Below are 15,498 nucleotides of genomic sequence, written 5' to 3' on the forward strand. Positions count from 1 at the left end.
TCACATTGTTACGTCTCTTACTGGAAAGAATAACGTTCATTGTTTTGACCCTGTCCTAGGAAAATGCCTTGTCTACTTCTCAAAACTGATGTTAAATATGTGTTTATATATAGTTATATTAATTTCAGGTGCCTTTTTTATCATATAAACAAATTAAGTTTGGACGTCCTTTTCTAAAAAGTAAAATCTCTTATTACATTTGTTTATTTTGTTTTCTGTCTCAAGATTTTAACTCAAGAATGACTTTCTTGGGAAATAATGGGTAAAAAACGCATAGTGTAATGTAAACCCCGTGAAATTATATATTTATTTTTTCAGTGTAGAGTAATTCTTTTTTTTTTTGTTTAGTTTTAAGGCCTCCCTTGTTAAAAAAAAAAAAAGCTGCAAAAACAACCCATTAAACTGACCTGTAATCCAATCCTAGCCGCCAGTCTCCTCTCTGCATTCAACATCAATCAAAGTTCTTAAAGGGACATCTCAGTCAGCTTGTGGAAGCGCTTTATGTGTGAGGAGTTTTTCCTCATTTTTTTTTCTTTTCATTTTACAAAAAGTGCAGATTTCAGTAGATCAAGAGATCTACACATTTTGCAAACTGCTTTCAGATGTAGCCCCGTGGAAACAAATATTAGAATTAAATGCATGCATGTTTTCTTAGTGATATATCTACTAGACAGTGATTTTTATTTATTTGTCATTATATTTTTTTCAAAATTTGAGCAGTGGAGTGTCCTTTTTTCGGTGGAAGAGCCTCTAGTAGATGTCCCTTTGACAACCACTAGAGGTGTGATTTCTCCCAAATGCAAACAATGCAGGTTCTTAGTTACGTCAATGTTTTACATTGTCTGAGAAAAGGGGCACCAACTATATAAAGACTATGGCATTGTTGCATAGAACAAAAGAAGAAAGTCTTTCCAAACATCATGGGCTGTGTTTGTTAAACTGTAAGATGACTCTAGCCAACATCCAAAATGAAAGTTTAGAACAAAATAGAGTTAATTATTGCCTACAATAAGGAGTAGTGTTATTACCAATAAGCAAAAAATATCTGCAATGATAATATTTATAAAGTGCGTAAGTATAAAGTATGTTTTTCTACATTTTGTTGAGTTACAACCTTGAAACAAATAAATTTGCTTTAATTTCTATTTAGGATTCAATTTCCTCATTAAAACTATTACAGAGAAGGTACATTTTTATTTTATTTTATTTTTTACTGTGAAATAAAAGCTAAACCAAAAAAATAAAAATGTATATAACAAATAAGTATCCACTCCCATTCCTATAATACCCCCAAACAGGTTCTGGTGCGGCAAACTGCCTTTAGAAGTTGTATAATTCGTTTCACATGATTTCAAAATAAATATACAAATTTCTAGAATGCCCCTGAGCATGCATATATAAACAAACAGCATCATGAAGACCAAGGAGCTATCACATTAAATCTAGGATAAGATCTGGGTAAGAATTAAACAAACTTGGGTTATAAAAAATATTCAACATTTTGAATAACCCCTGAAACACTGCTTAACCACTGCTAAATTACAAACAAAAATGTAATAAAAAAATAATTACACCAAATCCACAACAAAATGTTGCATTGCAAGGATACTATATGGACAAGCTTTAGTGACACAAAGCCAACACGTCAGGGTAATTCACTTAAGTGATTATTGTTGGGAATTCAAAATGAATTCAAAGTGAACTTTGAAATTTATGGCTGAACTGGAAAAAAATACTCCTAAATCAGCTATGTTTTTAATTTGGGTATATTGACCTTTAATTTGAAATCCCTTTGAATTCAGTTTGAATTCCTGACAATTCTCACATTAGTGAGTATCCCTGCATGAGCACAAATACTAATTGCATGGTTACAGTGCTATTAGTCTTGACCCGACAATTAAATATTACAAAGAAGCAAAGTTTTACATGGCAGGTTTAAAGTAACAGGGGCAGTGCACCTAGACAAATTAATTGAGATAAAGTGGTCTGGTCCCTCTAAAGGCTTACATCAACCAAAAGCAGTGTCTTCATAAAACACAGATTTTAGGTGGAGCAACAGTTACTGACATGCCCACTTACCCCATCAAAAAAGAAAGAAAAACAGGAAAATTCACCTCAACTCACGACCAATGCCAAATTCTCTTAGAAGCTTTATTCTATGTTTTCTATTCAATCCCTGAGAAGGATTTTGGTGCAATGGTTAAGAAAGACATGCAACCATTGGATGTCTGTCACCAGCATGCTGTGAGTGATGGCAATAGATGCCAACTATACACAGAATTAATATTAACCAACCCAGATCTCTTGTTCTATGCTGGCTAATGATGCTGCAGAAGGAGGTGTTTGATTTTTTTTTCTCCAAGCACTATCAAATCTTCATTTGTAATTCACTCGTCACCTCCCACCTTAGATATTCCTCTCCTTTTCTGATCTCTCGCCTATCTTGAATGTATTACCAGCTCTCTCTCTCTCTTGCAGCTCCAAATGGATGTTTTCCCACTTTCCAAATCTCAATGTTTCTAAAAATGAGCATCACTGGAAGCCCTGGGTATAATCTTTGATTTTAGCTTTATCCAGTCTGTCACCAAATCCAATTATTTTCATCTTAAAAACATTGCCTCTTTCTTGCACAAGACTACTAAAGACCTTCTTCATGGTCACCAATGTCTGCAATTCTCTCCTAATTGGTCTTTCTCAACACTCCTTTCAAACTTTGCCCTTTGGCCAAATGTTCCGTTGGCTTATTTTACCCTTTACAATTGAATACAAGATAATAATAATCACCAAGCTCTTACAAACTCCTCCGCCCCCCCAAGTACATTATTTTACTAATTCACAGGCACTCTCTTCGCTCTGCCAGCAACCTTCTCTGTCCTCTGTACCTTTACTAATAATTTTCACCTGCAATATTTCTGAAGGACAGTTCCATTGCAATGGAAGAGCCTGTTTTTCCCCATCAGATTATCCCGTGGTATTCAATCCTTTAAGATGCCCTTTAAATCTCATTTATTCAGGCAACCCTATAGCCTTCCTGGGTAATTTTCATTCCTTAAGCTGTCTGCCATACTCTAATATGAATAGTTGCTCACAGAGTCCACTGTCTTCCAAGTCTATTGCTTTGCCTGCACACTAACCTATCGATCTTATCCCCCATGGTTCTCTTCTTGTTGTGTATTTATGTCTCACCACCTCTATATTATAAGATTGTTTGAGCAGGGTCCTTTTGTTCTTTATAAAACTTGCAATTGTTTTAGTTGTTTCTGTTATATCCCCACACTAACATTGTTAGGCTCTGTATATGAATAAATAAAGGCACTATATACCGTATTTTTCGCTCCATAAGACGCACCACACCATAAGACGCACCTAGTTTTTAGAGGAAGAAACACAGAAAAAAAAATATTCTGAACAAACTGTCCCATAGTGTTTCTTCAGTTTGTTCAGAATATTTATTTTTCTCCCCTGTCCCATAGTCTTCTCCTCTCTCCCATAGTCTTCTCCTCTCTCCCATAGTGTCCCCCTCCCATCCCCTTGTCCCATAATTACTTACCTGTCTTGTATCGTGGGCTGGCCTTACAGCGCGCAACGCGGTACAGGAACTTCAATTTCAGGTTCCGGTTTCCAGCGGGACTGAAAGGAAGTGTGCACACTGAGTGCGCACTTCCTTTCAGTCCCACCGAAAACCGGAACCTGAAATTGAAGTTCCAGTACCGCGGTGCGCGCTGTTAAGCCGGCCCACGCTACAAGACAGGTAAGTAAACCTTCACATTCGCTCCATAAGACGCACAGACATTTCCCCTCACTTTTGAGGGGAAAAAAAGTGCGTCTTATGGAGCGAAAAATACGGTAAATGCCAATAATAATAAAGATTCCAAACAATTCCTAGTTCCTAGTCAATAGCTCTACATGAGTTTCTGCTCAACAATACTAATGTTTGCCTAAAACTTTCAATCCTATAAGCAATATTTCACAATTTCTGCTGTAGTGTGTAATTCTGCTTATTTTTAATTCTCTCACAATTCTCTGTCTTGTAAATGATCTCTAATGCATTCTTTATTGTACCTTTAAATGAGGACCTTAAATGCAGCCAGACAACTTCATCTCAATGAAGAGGTCTGGGTGCAGTGAGCCTTTCCTTTTAACCCTACAATGTAAAATATTGCCATTTAGTACATATTTCAATGTTGTGATTGCATGGTTAATACACATATATTGGCTGCCCCCCTGACAGTCACTAGAGGTTGCTTCCACTGAGTAACCGAGTCAAACTTAATTATTTATTCAAATAATCTCATAGAGAGCATTTGATTGGCGCAGAACGGTATTTTGACGCATTTAGCCTCCCAAGGGGAAGCATTGGATCAACTAAAATCATCAAAAAAGATAATCTGTGCCAAGGTGACGGAACAGGCATCATGAAACTTGGCATCATGAGGACTATAAGGTGAGTGAAACTTATTTTTTTTTTATTTTAAATTGTCAACAACCAAAACAGATAGAAGAACACTATAGCACTAGAAATACATGTTTGTATTCCTAACATTAGTGTTCCTTTAAGTCCATTTTAAAAAAAACTAGACTAGACATCAACACTACAAAAATATACAAAATATGTGTTTGTTTAAACTAATCCAATTATAAATGCACATAACTCAATTCACCCAGTGATATAAATAAATAAAAAATACTTCACAATACGGACGGCTTCCTTGGGGACTTCCCCTAATCCCTGAAGACAGCAAATATAAGAAGATATTGCCAATTCTAAAGAAACCAAGCTGAGTCCACACCACCTAGACTGTGAAGAGATTCTATATTGTTTAAGGACTTTATTTTGAACAATGTAAGTGCAACATCACATTGATCAAAAATTGCACACCAGTGTTGAAGGGTATTGCACTATATTGTTTTATGTTTTTTCTTTGGGATTGGCTATTTCCTCATATATTTTTATTAAAATTAATGTCATGTATGTTATGATCCCCACAAGCAAGTCAGGACAAGCAGCAGGTATAAAGGAAATAGTGTATTGCTGGCCCTCAGAATGGTCAGGCTTAATACTTTACAGTAAAGACATATGCCTATAGAAGGTAAGAATGGTCTGAGAAAAGCCAAGTTCAAGGGGCAGCAGAAAGGCCAATACAGTAGGACTGTCACGACTCCCCGTGATTCTGCCGGTGTGGCCGCACTGAAACATAGTGGCTATGCCGACAGAAAAATCATATACTTACCTTGGTCGTGGCAAACCGCTGCCCGGCCTACTTCTATTCCGGTCCCCAGCGAGTACAGCGTTCCTAGAGACACCGGCCGCTGTGGTTCCGGTTTTAATAGGAGACTTACCTCCGCCCACATCAAAGATAGCGCCAACGTACGTGCGACGTCACGTCATAGACGCGCACGCACATTTTGGGGTCAGAGGTCAGAGACAGACATTTACAGCCTAAGGAGGGTTATTTAAACCCAAATTATCTTTTTGTCAGTGCCATTTCGTTTCCACCAGCTGGTTATCCGAGAGTGTTTTCCTGATTGCGTTTTTTCTGGTATTTGACTTTGGCTTTGTTTTGCCTTCCCTAATTTCTGGTATCCTTGACTTCTGGCTTGCCTCATTGTTGTGTCTCTTTCTGTGTTCCTGACCTCGGCTAGTATTTTGACCATTCTCAGGTCCAGCCATTCTAAGGTCCGGTTAGACGTTATCCTAAGTCCTAGGTGTGATACTATTCTGCATGCTGGGTCAACTATAATCTTGACAAGGACAAGCCAAGGTCAGAGGATACAAAGAAGAGCATAGTCAAGGGAAAAGCTGGAAATCAAAACCAGAAAAGCCAAACAATATAATAAGATCTGACAGACCAAAACAAGGCTCTGAAGGTGAACTGTTCTTAAATAAAGCCTGCATTATCCTTATAAGCCAGAGTCATATGAGTGATGCCAAAATGTGCATGGTCCCTGTCACAGAAATGACGTGGGACCTGACATCATTATGGGTATAACAGTAGGCAAAGATAGAGCGGGCCTCGTAATTTATAATGACGGAATGATGCATGGTGTCAAAACATACATTGACGCTGGAGAGATACTGCTCAGGCAGGCAACCATGACAATTCCAATACTACAAAATATATCGACACGTTAACAGCTGGCGATGTGCGATCACAAGACAATCCCACCAGTCTGATATTTTTCAAGCCACTTTTACCAGTAACATTACCATTGTCATCAGTGAGCACCGTGCTCGGCATTAGGCAGAGAATACCAGACAGACCCAGCGGTTGTGTACAGATCTCCCTTACCGATTTAAGGACATGCATGTTGTTAGAAAATAACAAGAGGGTGAGAAAGTCAAGTATTTTTCATTATATTTTATGTAGACTTGATTTTTAAAAACATTGTATTGAGCTAAACTTCACTTTAGGTGATGGTTGTCCTTTAAGTTAAACCCTTGTGTTTTGACTGTGACCATTGAAAACTTAATGAACACCTCAAAGGACAAATAGCAAATAACTCATAATATTTTAAACTTGAGCAAATGACAGTATGAGCACCACAAACTCCTCCTTAGGCTTGATGATGCATATAAACAACAATTTAACTTACTGGAAAGTTTTATGTATGAAGAATTTGTCCTCTTTTTTCATTTTGCTAAAAGTGCAGATTTCAATACAAATTGGTACTTTTATAAATTAAAATGATTACGCCCCCTTGGCTTTCAAGCACACATCAGGTCATGTTACTTCCTGGTTTGGTTAACTCAACTAGAGCTAAACTCAAGAGGCAGCAATTGCTCAGAGCACCTACCTTGCAAAGACTTCTCATTGAGCTGCATTGGGAAGTCTGTGATTGGACAGCCACAGGAAGTGTGGGCCGTGTTAGAAGGGGAGGACTTGCTAAGGGAGAGGACAAGAGAACTACAGGTTTTGCAAAATATTTTTAGATTTATACCCAATGAAAAATTGCATAATTGCATGCAAGTTATTATTTGGGGTATATTTACTAAACCGCGATTTTTATTTATTTTGTATTTGGGCAGTGGAGTGTCCCTTTAACTACTGACGGTTGCTTGTTGATCAATCACACCAAAGAAGAATAAAGACTGTAACTAAATATAATTAGCAACATTAACCCCTTAAGGACGGAGGACGGTTCAGGACCGTCATCGGCATTTTTGCTTTGCCGACCGGTGACGGTCCTGAACCGTCCTAACCGTCCAATGTACTTACCCGATCGCCGTCGTTCCCCCGGCGGCGATCGGCGTTGGTCCCGGTGTGGGGAGACTGCCTGCAGCCCAGACAGTCTCCCCATGGCGGTTTAGGACCCCTGTGGCCATGTGATCACCCAACAGGGCGACCACATGGTCACAATAGGTGTCCAAGTATCTGCCTGCAGGGGGACTGCCTGTGCTGACAGGCAGTCTCCCTGCAACTGTAAAATCATTAAAAAAAATTAAAGTGAAAGTAAATAAAAAAAAATATTATTATATATGTGTATATATATGATATATAGACATATATTATACCTATATAATATATGTCTATATATCATATATATAATGTCATGCTAAGTGTATTTTTATATTAATATGTACATATATTAATATAAAAATACACATAATTAATTTACACACGTATATATATAATATATATAATAACTATATATATTGTGTATATATATATTATTATAAAATACAAATAATAAATAATTTAAATTAAATTAAAAAAATTAAAAATAATAATAAAAATTAAAAAAAAATTATATATCTATACGAAATTTTATTCTAACTGTATTTTGATATTAATATATATATATTCATATCAAAATACACTTAGAATGAAATTGTATACATATCTATGTATATATAAATAAATAAAAAGAATGCGAACTATTCATATGTCCATATACAAAATTACATAAATAATTATATAAATATACACGTAGACTTCAAATATATAAATATGCATATATATTTAAATTCTACGTGCGTATTTATGTAATATTTTTACATAATTAAGTTATTTTATTGATTGCAATTTAAGGGACCTGCCTGCCAACCCAGGCCGAAAGTCCAGAGAATTTAATTTGCTATCACTGTATTTTACCCTGTAACGTTCTACGACACCCTAAAACCTGTACATGGGGGGTACTGTTTTACTCGGGAGACTTCGCTGAACACAAATATTAGTGATTCAAAACAGTAAAACATATCACAGCGATGATATTGTCAGTGAAAGTGACTTTTTTTGCATTTTTCACACACAAACAGCACTTTTACTGATGATATAATTGTTGTGATACATTTTCCAGTTTTGAAACACTAATATTTGTGTTCAGCAAAGTCTCCTGAGTAGAACAGGACCCCCCATGTACAGGTTTTATAGCGTTTTTGAAAGTTACAGGGTCAAATATATGGGTCAAATATTTTTACATTGAAAATGGCCAGATTGGTTAGGTTGCCTTTGAGAGCGTATGGTAGCCCAGGAATGAGAATTACCCCCATGATGGCATACCATTTGCAAAAGAAGACAACCCAAGGTATTGCAAATGGGGTATGTCCAGTCTTTTTTAGTAACCACTTAGTCACAAACACTGGCCAAAATTAGCGTTCAATTTAGTTTTTTACTTTTTTCACACACAAACAAATATGAACGCTAACTTTGGCCAGTGTTTGCGACTAAGTGGCTACTAAAAAAGTCTGGACATACCCCATATTGAATACCCTGGGTTGTCTACTTTTAAAAAAATATGTACATGTGGGGTGTTATTTAGCAATTTATGACAGATAATAGTGTTACAATGTCACTATTGATACATTTTAAAAATGTATGTTTTGAAACCGCAATATCCTACTTGTACTTATAGCCCTATAACATGCAAAAAAAATAGCAAAAAGCATGTAAACACTGGGTATTTTTGAACTCAGGACAACATTTTGAATCTATTTAGCAGTTTTTTTCATTCGCTTTTGTAGATGAGTAAAAGATTTTTCACCTAAAATTCAAAAAACGTGTATTTTCATCAATTTTTCACCTATTAGCATCATTAACACCATGTTTGTATCCTTCTACTTGTGGTAATTGAAAAATGCTGCGAAAATACCAGGTTTTTTTTCTGTCATTAAATGAACTCAGTAGGCACTATAGCCATTTCATCTCATTGAACTGGTTATAGTGCTTGCAATCCTTTGGCACTGTCCCTCATTCAGTGTTAAACCTTTTCGGAGCAGCTTAACTCATTGAGGGTCCCATGCTTCCCAAAGCCCAACCCCCACTGGTGGTATGGCTAAAACGGAGATTACACAGTTCCTTATATCCATACCAATTCATACCTGAATTGGCACTGTGATAGGCTGAAATTGGTCAGCTGACACTCTCAGCCAATCACAGCCACCCATTTCTGCTCAGGCTAATGCTTCCTCCTTAGCCAGAGCAGTCCGTGGGGGATGAACTGGTGGGAACGCTCTTATAGCATTAAAACATTAAAAACACTGAAGGGAAAGATGGTGCCAGAGGACCCCCAAACACTTTAACATTTAAATGAGATGAAGCAGTGCTTACAGTGTACCAATACCCTTGCAATACTGAGCTTCACGATGTAGACTGATGATGAAATCACACTATAGACCAAGTTAGGGGATAATATATTTTTATGTCTGGCATCAATATCCACAGAAGAAAAGGCCTCTGAAATTTAGATTATGACCGCTTTGAAATCTGTCGAGCAACACGGCCCGAAAGTAAAAAAATATTTATCGGTTGGTTACCAACGTGGGATTGTAATGTAGTTATGTTCACTCTTGCTTTTTTTCTTTTAACACATTTCTGTCGTTTTTTTTTTTATTAGTTATGAGAAATGGGCACTTTATTCATTAGACACAATAGACACAATATTTGTGCACATGTACTTATTAAAGCTGCTGTCATTATTTTGTGCGGTGTAACAATCTGTGTCCGGTCAGCGTGGTTTTAGTGTCTGTCACTGTGTACAGCACCTCTCCTGCCTCCAGGTCCCCCAGTCACAGTGTTACTGCCCTGTGCCATTAATATTAGTGCCATGCTGCCATGTGTGTCACAGTGTTACTGCCCTGTGCCATTAATATTAGTGCCATGTTGCCATGTGTGTCACAGTGTTACTGCCCTGTGCCATTAATATTAGTGCCATGCTGCCATGTGTGTCACAGTGTTACTGCCCTGTGCCATTAATATTAGTGCCATGTTGCCATGTGTGTCACAGTGTTACTGCCCTGTGCCATTAATATTAGTGCCATGTTGCCATGTGTGTCACAGTGTTACTGCCCTGTGCCATTAATATTAGTGCCATGTTGCCATGTGTGTCACAGTGTTACCAGGTATCACCACATGTCTATTCCATACTTTGCATCATGTGTTCCTGTATCTGTCACTAGTTATCTCTACATACAATGCTTCCTATCCCAGAGCTTGCCAGCTCACACACCCACAGCCATTGAAGTCCTACAACTCCCATGATGCATTGCTATTTTTCCCAGGGATCCAGCCTGCCCTGCTCCTTTAAGACTCTGGCTGCTGGCTCCTCTTTTTCTTTCCTCTCTTCTTTTTTCTCTCTTTCACATCCCCCCGCCCCCCCTCCCCTCTACTCTGAACCTCTGTGAGTGACAGCAGAAAAGCAAAGGAGGGGGAGGGGAGTGACCTGTAAAGCCACCAATCAGAAACTGCAGAGGGAGGGGCACTACCTGTGTGCCCGCCAATCAGCGTGCGGGAATAGAGCGGGTGGGTGGAGCCCGTTCTCCATTCTGTGCTGTGTGTCAGCTCTAGAGGAGAGCGAGGGACAGACGCGGGAGGGAGGGAGGAAGGTGGAGAGCAGCACAGTCTGAGCCCCGAACAAAAGCAGGACACCGAGCTGTGTGGAACTTCCCTGCCCGGTACACACCCCACCCTCCCGGGCAGCGCCGGAGCTCCTCGCCAGGACCAGCCCCGCACCCCTCGCCCTGTGTTGGACTTGCCCGGATCGCATTGCCCTGGGATTTAAAAGGAGGGACCAACAAAGGCGAAAAGGGGGGGTGGGAGCAGAACAATAAGAGTTTCCCTGTGCGCTGCCAGCAGCGCGAGGGGCTGCAGAGCGCACGGGGCGCAGGGCAGAGCGCTGCAGAGCACACAGACATGGATGATCAGCCCAGGCTAATGCACAGCCACCCCGGGGTGGGAATGGCCGCTCACCCCAGCCTGTCCCAGCACATGCAGGATGGCCCTGGAGCCACCGAGGGGGAGGGGGGCAGGAAGCAGGACATAGGGGATATATTACAGCAGATCATGACCATCACTGACCAGAGTCTGGATGAAGCCCAGGCCAGGTGAGCAGCCTCCAATGCATGCCACTCTGACCATGTCTGTACTGTACACATGGGGTTCTAATCATTCTACAACTTATACACAACATTCCACTGCCAAGGAAACTAATAATAAAAGAGCATATTTTTCTTTCATTTAATATATCTTTTACTATTTATTTTATATAATGTTTAGAGTGTTTCGAATCTGTAATAAAGTATATGCTTTTTAATTTCTTTTTCCATGGGCTGTGTAGTTGGAGCTATCAAGCTGACAAGCATTGCTTTACAAAAACAACAATCTGTATGTAACACAAGTATTGCAGATCATTGGCCTTTGGACAGAATGCAAATACTATTAAAAGTAGTGCATCATAGAATTGAATGTGTTGTGCATCTATACATAACCTATGGATGTGTGAGCATAGTTATGTTTGTAAACTCACTTTGGTACACACGTTCTATGCATCTTTATTTACTAATGCATGTAATGTGAGCAAGTTTATATATCATTTTTTTTTTATAGTTTTATGTGCCTGTGAATGTTGCATAGCAAAGTTGTTTGTTTTTGTTTTGTTTTTTAGTATAGGAACAAGAGTATTTGAAAGGCTGAACTGCCCTCTGGGCCTCTGATGATTTCTGAGTCTAAATATCTGTGTATTATCAGAGGGAGAGACCGTAAACTCATTAAAATACATCTTCACGCAGTGTAATAATCATTAAGACGTAATCAAAGTTTATATGGCTCGTTATGTGTTACATATCATTGTTGTGTGAACCATATTAAATGGGTAAATATAAAGAGGTGCGTTAACTATGTATGTACGTGTTTGTGTATACAGTATATCTCTCCACGATTTAGAAAGGAGAAAAAAAGTTATTAACTGTTATTTCGGTGTCTTTTAAATCCCTGTAAAGTATAAATAGTAGATTAAATCACAAAGTCAGATAGAGATAATATATACTAAACTACTCTACACATCCGAGGCGTGATTTTGTTTAGGTTGCTATTGTGCGAATTTGATGGAATATACACTAGCTTAATCATTGACAACTTGTTTTTTTTTTTTTTTTCTTTTCTAAACTATCCCCCCCGCCCCCCCCACATCTTTGAATCAATGAAGGGTTAAATTTGCTTGGAAAAACAACACTTTTGGCCCACCCAGCCTACACAAGTTTAAAATTGTTTAGTCTCTGCTGACTTTTGACCCTTGACCTTCTTCTTTTATACACTGTTCTTGACTTTTTATTTTTTTTATTTTGGTCTGTTTCAGTTTACCCTTACCTATGCCATGACAGCTTTTTAAAATGCTTTCATATCACATGTTACCTTCTGTCATCTGTTCTTGCACTATATTATTTTCATACATGCAGGCTGTATTTGCTAAAAGCATTTATCTATTCACTTTTCCAAATTATGTTACAAATATCAAAGCACATGCTACATATGCAAATTCAGGTTGCTTTGCCATTAGATGGATCAACATAAATAGAAGATGAAGGCTACTGGGGGTAAAGTGTAGGTACAGAACTTCCTAGCTATGTACCCGGTCCTATGGGACACATTGGCATCTACAGGATAAAATTGTAATTTGTGGGTTTTGACTTCCTGGATAAAATACTATACAGGTTGCAATTATTATGTAGGAACATAGTGGAAGCATTAGTTTGTTACATATATCGGTAAATGGGTGCTTACACTAAAATAAAGAATGCATGCACAAGTTTAAAAAAAATATTGCAATTAAACAAGTTTTAAGCTATATTTTTGTAGTTATCCTATTGTGCGAGTTTTATTTTATGCAGCTCACATTAATGTGCATGACACAAATATACTGAATAAAATATACACTGTATACCACGTCTGTTGTCAATACTGTGTGCATGAGCCTTTACTGTATACACGACTAAAAGGTGTTTGGAGTGTGCTTACTCGGTGAATGACACATGCATGGACATTTACGAGTTTTCGAGGGGGGACCTCTAACTAGTATATTCAAATATATTCACATAAAGCTCATAAGACTTTAGCCCATGTTGTGACCGTTTGATGTATACTGTCGTACTGTTTGTGACATCTGGTACATTAGTATTTTTTTTTTTCCTCAAATTTTAAGTAGAAATTTCCATATTCTAGACCTGGAACTATGATTTCTTTTTGAAAATTGATTTGTAAATATTGAGCTTTATTTGTATAGTGACTTAACTGTCTGAATAAGCTATAGGTTTTATTTTTAATTTTTTTTTTTTTTTTTTTTGAAATGTGTGTATTTCTATAGGCATAGCCTAGAAGATTTATAAAGTATAGCCACATTGGTAAATCTCTTCTGTATGACACGTATTTTATATAACTATCGTATGTGCAAAAATCTACAATATTGATACATTGATTGCTTTTTGTGGTTTTATAAATATATTTTAAAAAAAAGTATATTTGCATATGGACACCCTAATTGGGTTGAAAAATATCAGGTGTGTGTATGTGTACATAACGTTCTAATTAAAAAAAATAAAAAACAAACAAACATTTTGACCCAAGGACCTAACAACATGGTTGGTTGAGATGTTACACACGTTGCCCTTCTATAACGTATAGATATTGTGGATGCAACTTTTATAATGTACAGATCATTGTTATATTAAATAAAGGTGCTCCCTCCTATAAGTATAATAATATCATACAGTATCTCTATAGTACATTAACATAAAGTAACTGGTAAACAGGAAACCTTTGCCTTGGGTATTTATAGAAAATATACAAGGCACCTTTTTAAAATAAACATTCACAAAGCATGTACACAATAAACACGTGTATGTCTATGGATGTTTTCTATTTGATAAGTGTGTCTGTGAGCAGTACATTTTTAGTATACCATTGCACAGCATCATGCTACATGCTGTTGTGCTGTTTTTATTTTCTTTATTATAACACTTATTTATAGTGTGTGTGTGTGTGTGTGTATATATATATATATATATATATATAATGTATGTGTGTGTGTATATATATATATATTAGTGTATTCAGAGAGTGGTCTTTAGCTATCTCTTTTTTTTCATTACAGATCAATTTTATAAAAATTTTGTGTATGGAATTTTTTTTTTTAACTATTTCTCTTGACCCTTGTGTATGACTGATGAATACAGATTGAAATTTGTGTAGATTGTGTATTAAAGTACATGTGTAGCTTAACATATTTGATAAATATGTATGCCTATAGGAAATATATATTTTTTTTTTTTATGGACTTGTGTAATACAATTTTATCGCTCACATACTGAGCTAGGGCCTTGCTACAATTTATTACTGTATGCCTGAACTTTTTTCTCTCATTTTGTTTAACCACTTTTTTAGTGTTGTGAAATATGTTGGCAGTTTTGTAAATAAGTGTTGAATAGAATCATTGTTTTTGACTATATTTACAAAATTAATGTGGCTTTATTTTTCATTGGGTGAATGTGTTTAATTTTTTTTTTTTTTTATGCTGCCTGCACTGTGTAATTGAATTTAATTCTGGCTATTTGGTACTTCATTGTGTTGTGCATTTTGTATGTTCCCTTTTAGTAGCCTGGAACATTTTTAATTTTTTTTTATTCTCTTGGTCGTGTGTTTGTGATGTCTTAGTATTGTACAGGACTTGAGTCTACCTGTTGACATAGGCCCAAAACAAGGTTAATTTGTTCTCCACTGTCTTTCAGAGGTTTGGCTGTGTTATCACACTGTCCAGCTTGTTACCGCAATAATCTTTTATAAAATATTACTGTCTGGTATCCAAAGTAGCTTAATGTAAAGTGATGCTTGCAATTATTGAACCAAGGAAAGAAAATGTGGATGTCCCCTCCTCAGGTAAAGCGATAAGTATGTGGGTGGGGAGTGCAGGGAGAACGAGAATGCTTACTAGCTGCATGTGAGTGGGACGCAAAACGATTAATGCAGGTGCTGTGTTTGGTTGAAGAATTGCAAGGAAGAATAGTCGAAGGCGCACGTAGCTCTCAGCGTTTGAAAGGTGCGTATATTTACAAGATGGTTAGAAATATCATTAATCACTGTTGTTATTCAAGTGTTACATGGGTGTCGCAGGTATCTTGTTCTTAGTAGTTCAGTCTTTATCTGTATGTAAGCATAGGGATTGTGCTAGGCTTTTCCCCTCCATCACCTCTTTTAATTTTTCCCATTCATTTTTTTTTTTATTACAATTTTT

The 15,498-nt window shown here is 37.2% G+C and overlaps 1 protein-coding gene across 4 annotated transcripts in view; it reads left to right on the forward strand.

The window, feature by feature from the left end:
* The first annotated feature begins 10,752 nt into the window (after window positions 1-10,752).
* Window positions 10,753-15,498, forward strand: part of LOC134567964 (pre-B-cell leukemia transcription factor 1) — a 132,265-nt gene continuing 127,519 nt past the window's right edge. For all 4 annotated transcript variants that reach the window (XM_063426143.1, XM_063426144.1, XM_063426145.1 and 1 more), the window contains exon 1: window positions 10,753-11,320. In XM_063426143.1, the coding sequence (XP_063282213.1) occupies window positions 11,130-11,320 (191 nt within the window). In that variant the 5' untranslated portion in view covers window positions 10,753-11,129. The remainder of the gene's footprint in view (window positions 11,321-15,498) is intronic.

The sequence above is a fragment of the Pelobates fuscus genome, chromosome 7 (genome assembly GCF_036172605.1).
Source record: "Pelobates fuscus isolate aPelFus1 chromosome 7, aPelFus1.pri, whole genome shotgun sequence".
NCBI lineage: Eukaryota > Metazoa > Chordata > Amphibia > Anura > Pelobatidae > Pelobates > Pelobates fuscus.